The following is a 12,272-nucleotide window of genomic DNA, read 5'->3' as shown; positions in this document are numbered from 1 at the left end:
TTACCTAGGCAATGACTAAAGTCTTTGAAAGGAAAGAGGAATGGGGCTCTGGGAAAGTTAAGCTTTTGTGGTTCTCTCTGGTTGCCAAAATAAACAAGAAATTCTTCATTCTAGTGAAAAGCTAAGTAAGAAGCCTGACAGTTTTATCAGTAATAAAAGTCTCTTGGTATGTTATATTTTAAGGATTTTTTCCTATACCTAATAATACTCCCAAAACAGGGACTAAATTTAAAGATAAATCACATTTTCAAGAAACTGAAAAAAAGCTGGCGATTACTAGGGCCATTGCCAAGCAGTATGAAAAGTTATGGATATTAGGAATTCTACAGGATTAGAGAAAGGCAAATGTTTAATTTTTTCAAATAAGGAGAAGACAGTCTGATTTATAGGCTAAGAATTTAATTTCAATTTCTGGAAAAAGTTTAAGTCAACTCATTAGAGATGGCTAATGACTATCAAGAAAAAGAAGCAGTGATTACAGAAATCCAGCATGTCTTCATCAAAAGCAAATCATGTTTTGTTTTGTTTTTTTTAAAGAAGCTATCAATAAAATATTTCCTTAAAAAAAGGAGCTCATGTTAGACTAACCTTATCTCTCCCCTTCCGCCCCTTTTTTTTTTGACAGGGTTAATAACTGATAGGTGAGAAGAGTCTAGAGTTTGATTTTAGGGAGAAAAAATTGATAAGCTACCTCATCCTGTTCTTGTGGAAAAGAGATAATGGATAAAGGCCCAGTTGTATGGCTGTCCTTCAAATGATGGTGTGTGCTTGGCAGGGGTTCATGAGTAAAGTTCAACTTTTGAGGCCTTTTTTATCAATGTGACTAACTTACATATGGGTAGCATATATTTCTGTTTGCAGACGATCCCAAACTGAAAGGGATAACTAATATTTTACAATGACAAATTCAAGATCCAAAATGATCTTAATAGACTAAAGCACTAGACTGGATCTAAATAGATTACCTTTAATGGAGATAAATGTAGTTTAAAACTTGGATCTAAAAAGTCAACTTCACAAGTACACCATAAGGAAAGCATGGCAGCAGTATGATGGAGTAGAAGGGAGAAGATGTGGGGGTTTTCTAAAACAGATTAGGTCTTGTTGACTTCAAGTGTAAAATTCTAACATTATGAATTAGCGTTGTAATGTGGAAACCAAAACTATGTGATCATGGGCTACTTTAAGAGAAGTATAGTTTCTAGAAATAAGGAAGTAATAATTTTTCTGCATTCCACCCTGATCAGGCTGCCTCTGGAATACTGGGTCCCATTTCGGATGCTACAATTTAAGGAAGCCTATCTGAGCATAGCATAGAGCTTATGTCATGTATCAGAGAGGAAAGCTGTTAAACAGAGAGAAAGGAAGGCTCCTGTGAGAGTAGATAGCTCCCATCAAATCTCTGAAGGAGTTTTATTTGGAAGAGGAATTAGGTTGGTTCGGTTTGGAAGGCAGAATCACCATGAATAGAGGAAGAAAAGCAAAGAGACAAACTGAGGTTATTGCTATTGGGGAACACTTCCTAACAATGGGAGCTGTCCATAAATAGAATGGTCTGGAAGCAGTGAGTTCCCTGTCCTGAGAGCTCTTTAAGCAAAATGAGGGAGCCGGTAAAAATAATGCAGATTATTTATTAGCACCTGATCTCAAAGGGTTGTTGTAAAGCTCAAAATGAGTTAACATATAGAGAGAGCTTTGCAGACTTTAAAGCACTTAAAGTTACTCTTACTTAAAGCATAAATTTTATTTAAAGTATAAATACTATTATCTTTCTGTGCAGTAATTTGTCTAATTGAAAAGTGTGGGGGTAGAAATGAGAACTAATGGGAGAATACAAAGAGGTCTTATATGCTTTTGTTAGGGCAGAAATACAAAGTATCTTTCCCTCTGGGAAACATTATGCTCCTTCCTCAGCACTAAGCTATACCTGGACCTCCTAGGACTGAAGTGTCTCATTTTTGAATGTCTTCAGCAAGATAGTGTCTCTCTTTCAGCCTGCATAGGTTGGCTTGGGCAGGTGACATCTATAGTGCTGGGGAATCGAGACAAGCTTATTGCTGTCACTAATAGATCTCTTAAGTCTCAGTCTAAATCTGGGCTTGGACACTTACTAGCTGAATAACACTGGATAAGTCACTTAACGTCCCTGTTTACCTCAGTTATCCTCATCTGTAAAAAGGCAATGATAATAGTACTTAACTCCCAAAGGGCTTTTATAAGAAACAAATAAGATAATAATTATAAAGTGTTCAGTACAATGCCTGGCAAGTTCATCATTGTCACCCCTGCTGGGTAGACCTAGCATCTCCTTCAAGAATCCTCCCCATCATTCATAGCTTCATCTCTATGATATATACCTGTCTAGGTTGGAGGGGGTGGGTGGTATATTATGTTAGAAATAATCCTCCCTGTTTCTTTGCTTTAGGACATTTGGGAACATGGATCCTTGAAAGCTTTTGGGGGGTCCTTTTTATTCCAATATAGTCAGCTTTTCATTAAACACATGCATAGAGCATGCTTCTTCAGGGCACTGGTAGTGTTTTTCTGGACTTCTGAGACTTGTAGTGGGTTTGGGGAGGGGGGAGTTGCAAGGGAGGGGGGCAGAAGGAATGGGAGAGGGAGCTCCAGGTTTCTCTCTACTGCCTTATTTTTCCCCTGGACCATATTTTGTATGCAAGGGAACGTCAGGCCAATCAGCCTTGGAAGAAAAGGGCAAAAAAAAAAAAAGTTTCCTAAGTTGTCTTTGCCCGAGTTGGCAGCTGCTCTGGGGGTTTATTCAGGTTTTTGTTCCCCAGTGGAGTGCTGTGCGTGTGTGATGACAATGAAGAGACACAGTTAACACTGAGGGCTAATGGTAAAGTTCCGTCATCCCCATTCATGGGCGGAGGGGAAGCCAGCAAGTGGAGGAAGTGAGAAGCCCATGTAATGAGCCAGAGATCACAAACATGGCTGTCAGGGCTTGGAGCCTAGGGAAGGAAGGGGGAGAGATGGGAGGAGGAGTGAAAAGGGAATGGGGCTGGGGGGCACGGGTCTGAGATCGTGAGAGTTGGAAGCTTGCCTTGTTTCCCCAGCATTATAGATGTCACCTGTCCAAGCTGACATGTGGAGGCTGTGAAAAAGACAGAATGAGGTACTGAAAATAGTGTTGGACTGAGAAACAGGAGACCTGAGTTCTGATCCCAACTTCATCTCCTCTTAATTTATCTCTTAATTGGGATGAAAGGGGGAAAAAGAATAAAGTAAATAAGGTGCACAGCAGAGAATCAAAGAATAATTTACAAGAAAGTAAAGAAAAACTGGAAATGTATCTCTTAAAATGGGAGGGAGGGATGTCAATCTCCAAGCAAAGCTCCTTCCATAGCTTGAAAATTCTATAATGATATGATTCTTTAGGATTTAGGGTTGGTTGGGACTTTAGAGATTATGTAAACCCTTTTGTCTTCTTTATTTTTATAGATAGAGAAACTGAGGCCCATATGAGTGAAGTCATTTGTATCTGCTTTCTCCCCCTTCCCTAACTTTGGACCAGGGCAGTTAATTTTTCACTTGCGATTCCTTTTCACACATGAAATTATTACATGATCTTAGGTATATAAGTATACAAATGATTTTTTTTTTAAAAAATCATTAACTGTGTGATCCTGGGTAAGTGATTTAACGATTGCCACAGCAAAAAATAAATAAATAATTTCATGGTCCCCACATTTAGTTACAAGACCTCATAGAGGGTTGAGAACCATAGTTTAAGAAGCTGGAATTTAATTCTCTAACAACCTCTAAGCAAAAATTAAAGATGAACCTCATTGATCTCCTCACTACTCTCCTAATCCATAGTTAACTTTCAAATAAATAATTGAATGACATTGAAAAATAGATTTTCATCCAATACTCAGAAAAAAGATGTTAGACAAGATGATCTACAATGTCCTTTGCAACTCTTAAATTCTCTAAATCTCAGTCCAATGTTCTTTGAGAGGATGAAGAAAATAAGACCCAGAAAGTTGAAATGATTGATATTTATAAAGCACTTAGCACAGTTCGTATAAAGTAGGTGCTTAACAAATACTTATTTCCTTCTTTTCTTCCAAGCTTATAGAACTTGTTGAAGGAAAAGGCAGGACTAGAACATATCTCTTAACTTCCCTACTTCATCATCTTTTGAATATACTTTTTAAAAAATCAGATGCTTTTTTCTGTGTTTAATTTATTTTATTCTGAATGTTTCAAACACTAAACATAATGAGCATCTCATACAAAGTAGAGAAATTATAAGAATTACATTTGAAACTGATTCTATTATGTACAATTTGCTTTTTCTTTTTACTTGATGTATTACATTCAGAGCTACCTTTTTATGTCCTTAACTTTCTTTTTTGATTTTTTTATTATACTATTGTAACCATTCAAAATACCCCCAAAATTTTTGAAGAAAAAAATGCTGTTTTTTTTTTTTTAAAAAGAAACTGAGCTTTAAACTTCATGAACTGAACTTTCTTTCCTTCCTTGCCTCTTTCTACCTCATCTGCTTAAGAATTTTGGAATCTCAGTGTTGGAAAGTATTAGGAGGCTATCTCTAAGCCATCCATAGCTGAAAAATAATTTCCTCTCTACATAGCCATAGGTCATCACACAGCCTTGGCTTGAATATCTCCATTGATGGAGAAACTAGTTCATTTCAGTTCTGGACAGTTATAATTCTTGTATCAAGCCAAAATGTTCCTCTCAATAAATTCCTCCTATTATTCCTACGTCTTTCCCTCCAATAGAATGTCTGCTCCCAACTAGAGAGTTTTCTTTATCCCTAGAATAGTGTTTGCCTCTACTTTTCCCTAATTCTCTTTAATTCTTCCCTCTGCTGCCAACCCAATCTCTTAGACAGCATCCTCCTCTTGGACTACTCTGCTTTGGCGTTGGTTTCTCTGTCACCTCGATGGCATGATCTCTGGGCCACAGCCGTCAGTGCTGTTTACAGTTGGTGCAGTTAACATTTCACAGTACCACATGCCAGCTAATAAATAAAGATTTGCTTTCTGGAGTTTTGCCCAGCAATACCCCCCCTTCCCCTTAATTCATCATCTCAGAAAAAACTAGCACAGCCTATTAAGTCGTGATTCCTAGACAGGTTATTCATAATGGTCTGACATTTCTATAGCCTTTAAATAATGTTTACAGGGGATCGACTTAAACATTTTTCCTCTCTCTTCTCTAGCATGGAGGACTGCAGAAATTATTCCAGTTTTCCAGATGGAAAAAAAAAAATGATTTCCTACCTTTATTCCATCATTTTGGCTTCACTTCTAAGAGAAATTGAAGTTCATATCATTTATGCTACTTAGCCTGGTCACATTTGTGTGACCATGGTTAGGACAGGACTTGAACCCCAAAATCCAACATTCTTTCCATAATAAGGTAGTAGAAAGAAAGCCCTTTCTCTAGAAGTAGCTAATAGTCAGAAAGACCTGAATTCAAATCCAGTCTCAGATAACTCTGTGACCCTAGGAAGCTCAATTAATTTCTTAATCTTAAATTCCTCAACTGTAAAATGAGATTTGTTGTGAAGACCAAATGAGATAATATTTGTAAAGTGCTTGGCACATAGAAAACACTTAATAAATGTTTCTTCCTTTCCCTACATGAAGCTTTCTCTCTAATACTTGTCAATGTAAGTAGAGGTTGTACCTGTCCATTTTATATGTAGTAATATCATCTCATTTCTGACTCTTTGTGACTTCATTTGGGATTTTCTTGGTAAAGATACTTGGTATTTCCTTTACAGATGAGAAAAAGTAGGGAAACAGAGTCACACAGCTAGTAAGCATCTAAATTTCACTTCTGGACAGTTATAAATCTTGTCACATTTGAATTCATAAAGATTATTTTTCTTAATTCTAAGCCCAAACTACCTGCCATCTAGAGGAGGGAGGGGGTGGAGGGAATGAGGGAAAAAGTTGAAATAGAGGTTTTTGCAAGGGTCAATGTTGAAAAATTACCCATGCATATATCTTGTATGTAAAAAGCTATAATAAAAATATATATAAATTCTGAGCCTAATGCTCAGTCCATTGCTGTCCTGAATGTTTATTCTAGCTATGTTTTCTCTATATTGTACTTGTGGAATTGATGTTTTGTACCTGTGTGAAATCTATAAATAGATTCCAGGTTCATTTTCTTTTATTTTGTCTCATTGTTCTAGCATGCTGATTTCTTCCTCTAATCCCACTATATCATTTATTAAATCTCCCAGCTGTATGTCATCTGCAAATATAATTAATTCAGTCTGGTATGATCTGTTCTTGAAAAAGCCCAGCTAGTTTTTAGTGATTATTGCTGCTGTCTCTAAATTCTCACAAATCATCCCTTCAGTAAAGTTATCTAGAATTTTGTCAAGACCAGAGGTCAAGCCCACCGACCTTTCATTTGCAGCCTGTTCTTTTCCTTCTGTGGAAAATTAAAACTCCTCCTGCCCTCATACCATTGAACTCCATTTTTCCAAGTTTCTGACAATAGCTAAGTGGTCATCTCTGTTTCATCTAGACTTACTGGCTTGAGCTTATGGCAGACAGTGAGATATCATCTCATTTATGCTCAATTTCAAATCACCTTTCTTCTAGGATTGCCTGAAAGCCTGTCAAGAACAGATCGAGGCCGTGTTGGTGAACAATCTGAGACAAGTTCGACAAGAGGAGCAGCAGAGAAATCCTACAAAGACAGTGGATGAACTGGATCAAGCCAGCACCCCCACAGATGTGAGGGACATCAACCTGTGAGGATTGCCAATGCAGAGAGAGAAAAACAACAGAGAAAGAGAGAGAATAGTAGTAGTACTGGCTCTCCAGACTTCCATTTGGGTGTTTTCTTACTTTGTGGGATTTTTTTGTGTGTACGTGTGTGTTTTTTAGAACAAAACTTTTTTTAATCTACTCCCGCCTAGAAATATTTAAGGGTCTTTTAGAAAAGAGAAAAAGAAGCCTACAAAAAAAAAAAAAAAAAAGTTGGAACTATTAAAAATATTTGGTGCCTATAATGTTAAAAAGAAGGGAATAAATTACTGTTTGGTTATATATAGTAAAATGCTTATATAAAAGCATACAAAGTAGCTAGAGAAAATGTGTGCCTGCAGATGTGGGAACAAAGCAGATTATACTCTATTTTTCCATATTATGAACTAGTGCGTACATCCCCAATTTAGATGGGAGAAAAGAACTATGTAATTCATGGTTTAATTAGATTGCAGAGCAATGGACTTAAAGGGGTTGGGGAAATGAGGAAGTAATGAGGAGGCAACACAGAAAGATAATTATCTCTGATGCAATTGAACCATTCTGGATGCAAAAGTTCTTTGGCTCTGAAGTCGCCTTTGGTTTAATTGGAAATGTTTGTTGGATTTCTCCGAGTTAGTTGTGCTTACTCCCATCTGCGGTAGCTGCTGCCAAGGAAAGAAAGAAGATGCTTTATTTTGCCAGGCAGATACAGGTGATTGGTTCCCAGGTGTGATACGCCGCTTCTTCTTTTAAACACGGTCATTACCATTACAAGGGAAAGCCCAACTTTGGGCCATTTCCAGGGGTCGTGTTTTAAGGCAGAAAAACAGGACCAGAGTCTGAATTGTTGCAATAAACAAGGGTGATGAGGTCTTCACATCCTTCACCAGTCCAAATTAATTCCATGGACTGATTAACATTTCTTATCCACAGCTCAGCATTATTATAAACCATTCCATTCAAAAAGCACTTTGAAAATTATTCTTGAGGGATAAATGGGATGGTTTATGAAAATCATGTGGAATTAAGTATAGAGGGGGTAAAAAATGCAGTCCTCCTCTGCCCCCTCCCCAGTCTGTATTATTATTTCTATATTGCATCTGATATACTCTCTCAGTAGCTCCTGCAATAATTTTAGAAGATGAGAGACACCCCATTCAGGTGACATTCCCATCACAACATTCCTGATGAAATTCCAAAGGAAAAAAAATGTTATTCCTGTGTCACAGAAGGATCTTAATACACCTACCTGCACACTTCTCCTTTGGGCCTTAAGAGAATAATTACTGTTAGTGCAAAAGTCAGTTGACTGAACACCAGGGGCGCAGTGTTGTATTTTATTTTTTCCTTTTTTTTGAGGGGGGTGGTGGTTAATTTTATTACAAAATTGTCTTCAGTGTACTTGAATTTTTTTTTTCCACTTTGTTTCAAAAGGGAGCAAAGGAGTTGGAGCAGAAAAAAAAAATTTGCACAGTTATATTAGCAGGATAGGGGGTATATGAAGCTGTTGTTTGAAATATTGTTTGCATTTTTTTAAAGAAATCATAATGGGCTACTTTGAAGCATTATTTTATAAACAGACTTATGTCTGGCAATATGAGGGTTGAAAATGAAATTTTAAAAAATCTTAGGGTATCTTTCATTTGTTTTTATCTGTTTGGGGTTTTTTTTTTTGTTGTTGTTGTTTGCGCTGCTAAGAAGCTACGATCCTTCATTTTTATCCACATTAACAGTACTTAGCTGTAATGTTTCACTGAGTGTGCTGCTATTTTATAAACATTTTGATAATATATTATTTTACTGCTTAAATTTCAAATCCTGAAGCAGGTGGTTAAGTTGAGCTTTTAAGTTCTGTGATTTACTGGAAAAGCCCGTGTATACCTTTTGTTTTTCTCTGATAGTGTATTCATTTTTTTTTTTTCCTGCTCATTCTGCAAAAAAATGGCATTTACTTTACCTCAGGTTTACTGGATACAAAATAAAAGGTTCACACTCTTTTTTCCTAATACCTCACAACCTTCTGCTGGGGAGCCTTGTCAAATCCTTGATATAGGAGATGGGAGATAATTTTTTCCCTCTCAGAAAAAAGACAGGGCTACTTTGGCCTAGGAAGAAGCAACTTGTCCATTGAGAACCATTTCTGACCACGAGGACATTGACTAAGGCTCCCATTTTGACTTAGGTGTACTCATCATCATAGTGGAAAAAATACACTGAACCCCAGGGAGCATATATTTATGCCCCAGCAACTATGCAGTGGATTTAGAAGTCTGGTTTACTGTCATTGACCAGGTGTCAGGAAGAGAGAGTAAAAATGGATCTTGGCAGCTTGTTTGCAAATCCATATTTTGCATGCCTTTAAAGAGAAAAGGCCTTCCCCTTATCTATTCTGTTTATACAATGCAAAGGTCTTTTATTGCAAAGGTCTCTCCCTCCTTCCCCAATCTCTGGCCCAATAAATTCCAAACACCAAACCTAGAATGTAATTTCACAGTGTCTGTTCTTCCTATCACTAGCAAACCAAGGCCCTCTGCCAGTAGTCCTAAGCAAATTTCACATGGAAGATTTAGGTCTTATTTATCCAACTTGAATTTGGGCTTAAGGCTCTAGGATAAAACTAAAGGATAAAAAAATCCAATAAGAGCCATCAGTGATTAGAGTTGTTTCTGCAAAATCTTGGAAGAAAAGACATTGCTTCCCCCAAGGTGACATCTGCATATGTGATTGATTCTGTCACTCTGGTCCAATCTGATGCTTGGATTAAAAGGAATTTCTAGAGGGATTTCTCAACCCTAAAATGAGGAGGTTGAAAATCCAATCAGTAAGCCAGCTCCCATTTCTTTAAATGCTCATTTTTGGCAGGGAGTTATAAGTGAGATGGTATCATTTTAAAATTCACGATGAAGAGATTTTGGAACAATAATGTTTCAAGGAAGGAGCAAGAAACCGGGTACTTCTCAATCTAAACCCTTTTCCCCAGCACTTCTGGAGCTAGTTTTTCCTCTTCCTTTTTTTTTTTTTAACTTTTAATATCTCATAGGCCTGTGTAATGAAGTTTATTTTCAAGAAACACACTTAATAGAAGAATCCTTAGTTAACAAACTGAGGCCTTTTCTCCCTTGACACATTTTGTTTTGTTTTGTTTTTAAGAAGAAGCTTCTGTTCAGGCTCCAGATTGCCCATTAACTTTAGCTTATGTCTTTGTCCTTTAATTCCATCAAAAGATGCCACCAGTTTTTTTTTTTTTCCTTTTATCCATTCTCTTTTCTTTCCTTCCTTTCTTTCCCCTCCATCAAAAGATGTTTAGAAATTTTTTATTTTTGTGGTGCTTTCTGGCCAGTTTATTCAAATCTTTAAAAAACAAAATACCAAATATAGAATAAAGCATAATATGATATATACAAATTAATAAAAGCTGAGGAATCTGGAGGTAGGGGTTCTCCCCACCACCACAAACATACAGAGGAGTCCTCCCCAAGGGAGAAAAAAGATAAATGCCTACCAAGAAAACCCAATCCTGGGGAATTCTCTGGGGAGTTACTTTAAGACAGCTTACAATGTCCACAATTAGTCTGTTAACTTAATCCACAGAAAAGACCCTTGCTGACCTCCCTTATTAGCTAAATCAGGATGCAATAGGGACCAGGAGAATTGTGTCCCTAGAGCAGAGATTTAAATGGTTAAATCAAAGGATGTATTGTCTCTGATATTACAGGTTCTCTATAGCATTATGGGTTTCCCTCAAAAAGAAACTATATTTTTGCTTAGTTCAGAACTTTAAAAATCTATTTAGATTATGTCCCAATGTCCATGCAGACAATATGACACTGTAGTACCTTAGTTAAGGAACTTTCTTAAAGAGGGAGCAGAATTCGCATTTTATGTGACTCTGAATAGGGCTGTTGAGAAGAAAATGACCGATTGCACCTTATAACATATAAATATTACTTTTTTTTTTTTTTTTTTGCTGAGGTAATTGGGGTTAAGTGACTTGTCCAGGGTCACACAGCTAGGAAGTGTTAAGTGTCTGAGTCCAGATTTGAACTTGGGTCCTCCTGACTTCAGGGCTGGTACTCTACCCACTGCACCACCTAGCTGCCCCTAAATATTATTCTCTAAATTTAAAAAAAATGGGTTAGAAGATTAATATCTTTCTGATTCTGGGGCAAATATTTGAACAAATCAACTTGAGATTAATCAGACTTCCAGGACACTAGCGTTTTTCCTAATAAAATCCAACCTTTGTAATCCAACCCTGTACATAGCTTTAAAGGGGAAAATTAAAACTTAGACTATAATGCCCCACTCATTTTCCCTACTCTCTCCAGAAAGGATATTTAGCATGGAAGAGGTCTAGTAGTATGAAACTTAGAACATCTTTCCAGGGTTAACATTGGTGCAAGAATTCAAGAGGAACTTTGCTACTTCATCCAATCAAATGGTTACATACTCAATAGCCTGATATCTTCAATTCAGGAAGAACTACTCCCATGTATTTGTATGTTGTTGATTTTTGGCCCCCTCCCCGTCAACTGTCAAATAAAAATGCATGATCTTGCTACTTCTTGTAGCCCTAGCTTATCCTTTCTACACAGCCTATTTTGGTGGGAGAAAGGGTTGAATGAAAATCCTTGAAAACTATACTCTTTGCACATCCTAAATATTTTGGCAAGCTCCTACCCTCAATCAAACAGATGTATTTCTTCTGACCACTGCCCATAATTTGGCAACTCTGAAATTCCCATCAAATACCAGGCCACTGGATTTTTTCCATTATGTCTCATTCATTACCACGTACCTCAGTTAACTCAGTTGCAGAGTTTCCGGTCTTGAACTTTTTTTTTCTGCTTTAATGAGTGTGATACCACATCATTTCAATTTTCTTCTCACACAATGGGCTCTTTAAGAGGCATGGTTGTTTTAGAGGTGGGGGGATGCTAGAGAGTACCGTCATAGACATGCTTCATGTGAACAAAGTCTGGAGAAAGTATATGAGGTTGCGTTATTCGATCAGACTGTGACATGTAGCTGATTGCCTCTTAAGAAGGCTGATTTGTTCAGTGTTTTTTAAAATTAATAACCTGTTCTTCCGACTAGTTTGAAGTTGGATTTGAGAATGGTTTTGGATGCAATTAGGTATGCTGTATGGACAATAAACTCACCGTGACCTAAATTCTCTGGCCATTTTGACTTGTAATTCAAAGGATCAGTAGATCTAAAAGCAGAATTTTACTATTGCCAATCATACCTATTTTAAATTTGTTTGACTCTCCTATTGGCCTTGGCCATTAAATTTGGGGCATGTAGTTACCAAAAAAAAATATTTCTAGTATAACATATAAATTCTGGGAGACACATTAAGTATAATTCACGGGGGTAGACATTTAGGTCAAAATATTACAATATTAACCCTCATTTTCTTTCAGTGACAGTGTGGCCATTTTCCTTAACTCCACTACTTAAAAAGATAGGTAGCAAATATTACTAGGGCTTAAAAATTGGCCTCATGGT

The 12,272-nt window shown here is 37.0% G+C and overlaps 1 protein-coding gene across 1 annotated transcript in view; it reads left to right on the top strand.

The window, feature by feature from the left end:
* The window catches only part of CCND2 (cyclin D2), a 39,139-nt gene extending 27,205 nt beyond the window's left edge, over positions 1-11,934 (top strand). The window contains exon 5 of the mRNA XM_051963346.1: positions 6,612-11,934. Coding sequence (XP_051819306.1) covers positions 6,612-6,767 — 156 coding nt within the window. The 3' untranslated portion in view covers positions 6,768-11,934. The remainder of the gene's footprint in view (positions 1-6,611) is intronic.
* Positions 11,935-12,272: the final 338 nt, after the last annotated feature.

This window comes from Antechinus flavipes, chromosome 5, assembly GCF_016432865.1.
Source record: "Antechinus flavipes isolate AdamAnt ecotype Samford, QLD, Australia chromosome 5, AdamAnt_v2, whole genome shotgun sequence".
Lineage (NCBI taxonomy): Eukaryota > Metazoa > Chordata > Mammalia > Dasyuromorphia > Dasyuridae > Antechinus > Antechinus flavipes.
Note: the sequence above shows the minus strand (reverse complement) of the source record. Positions and strands in the feature narration are given on the sequence as shown.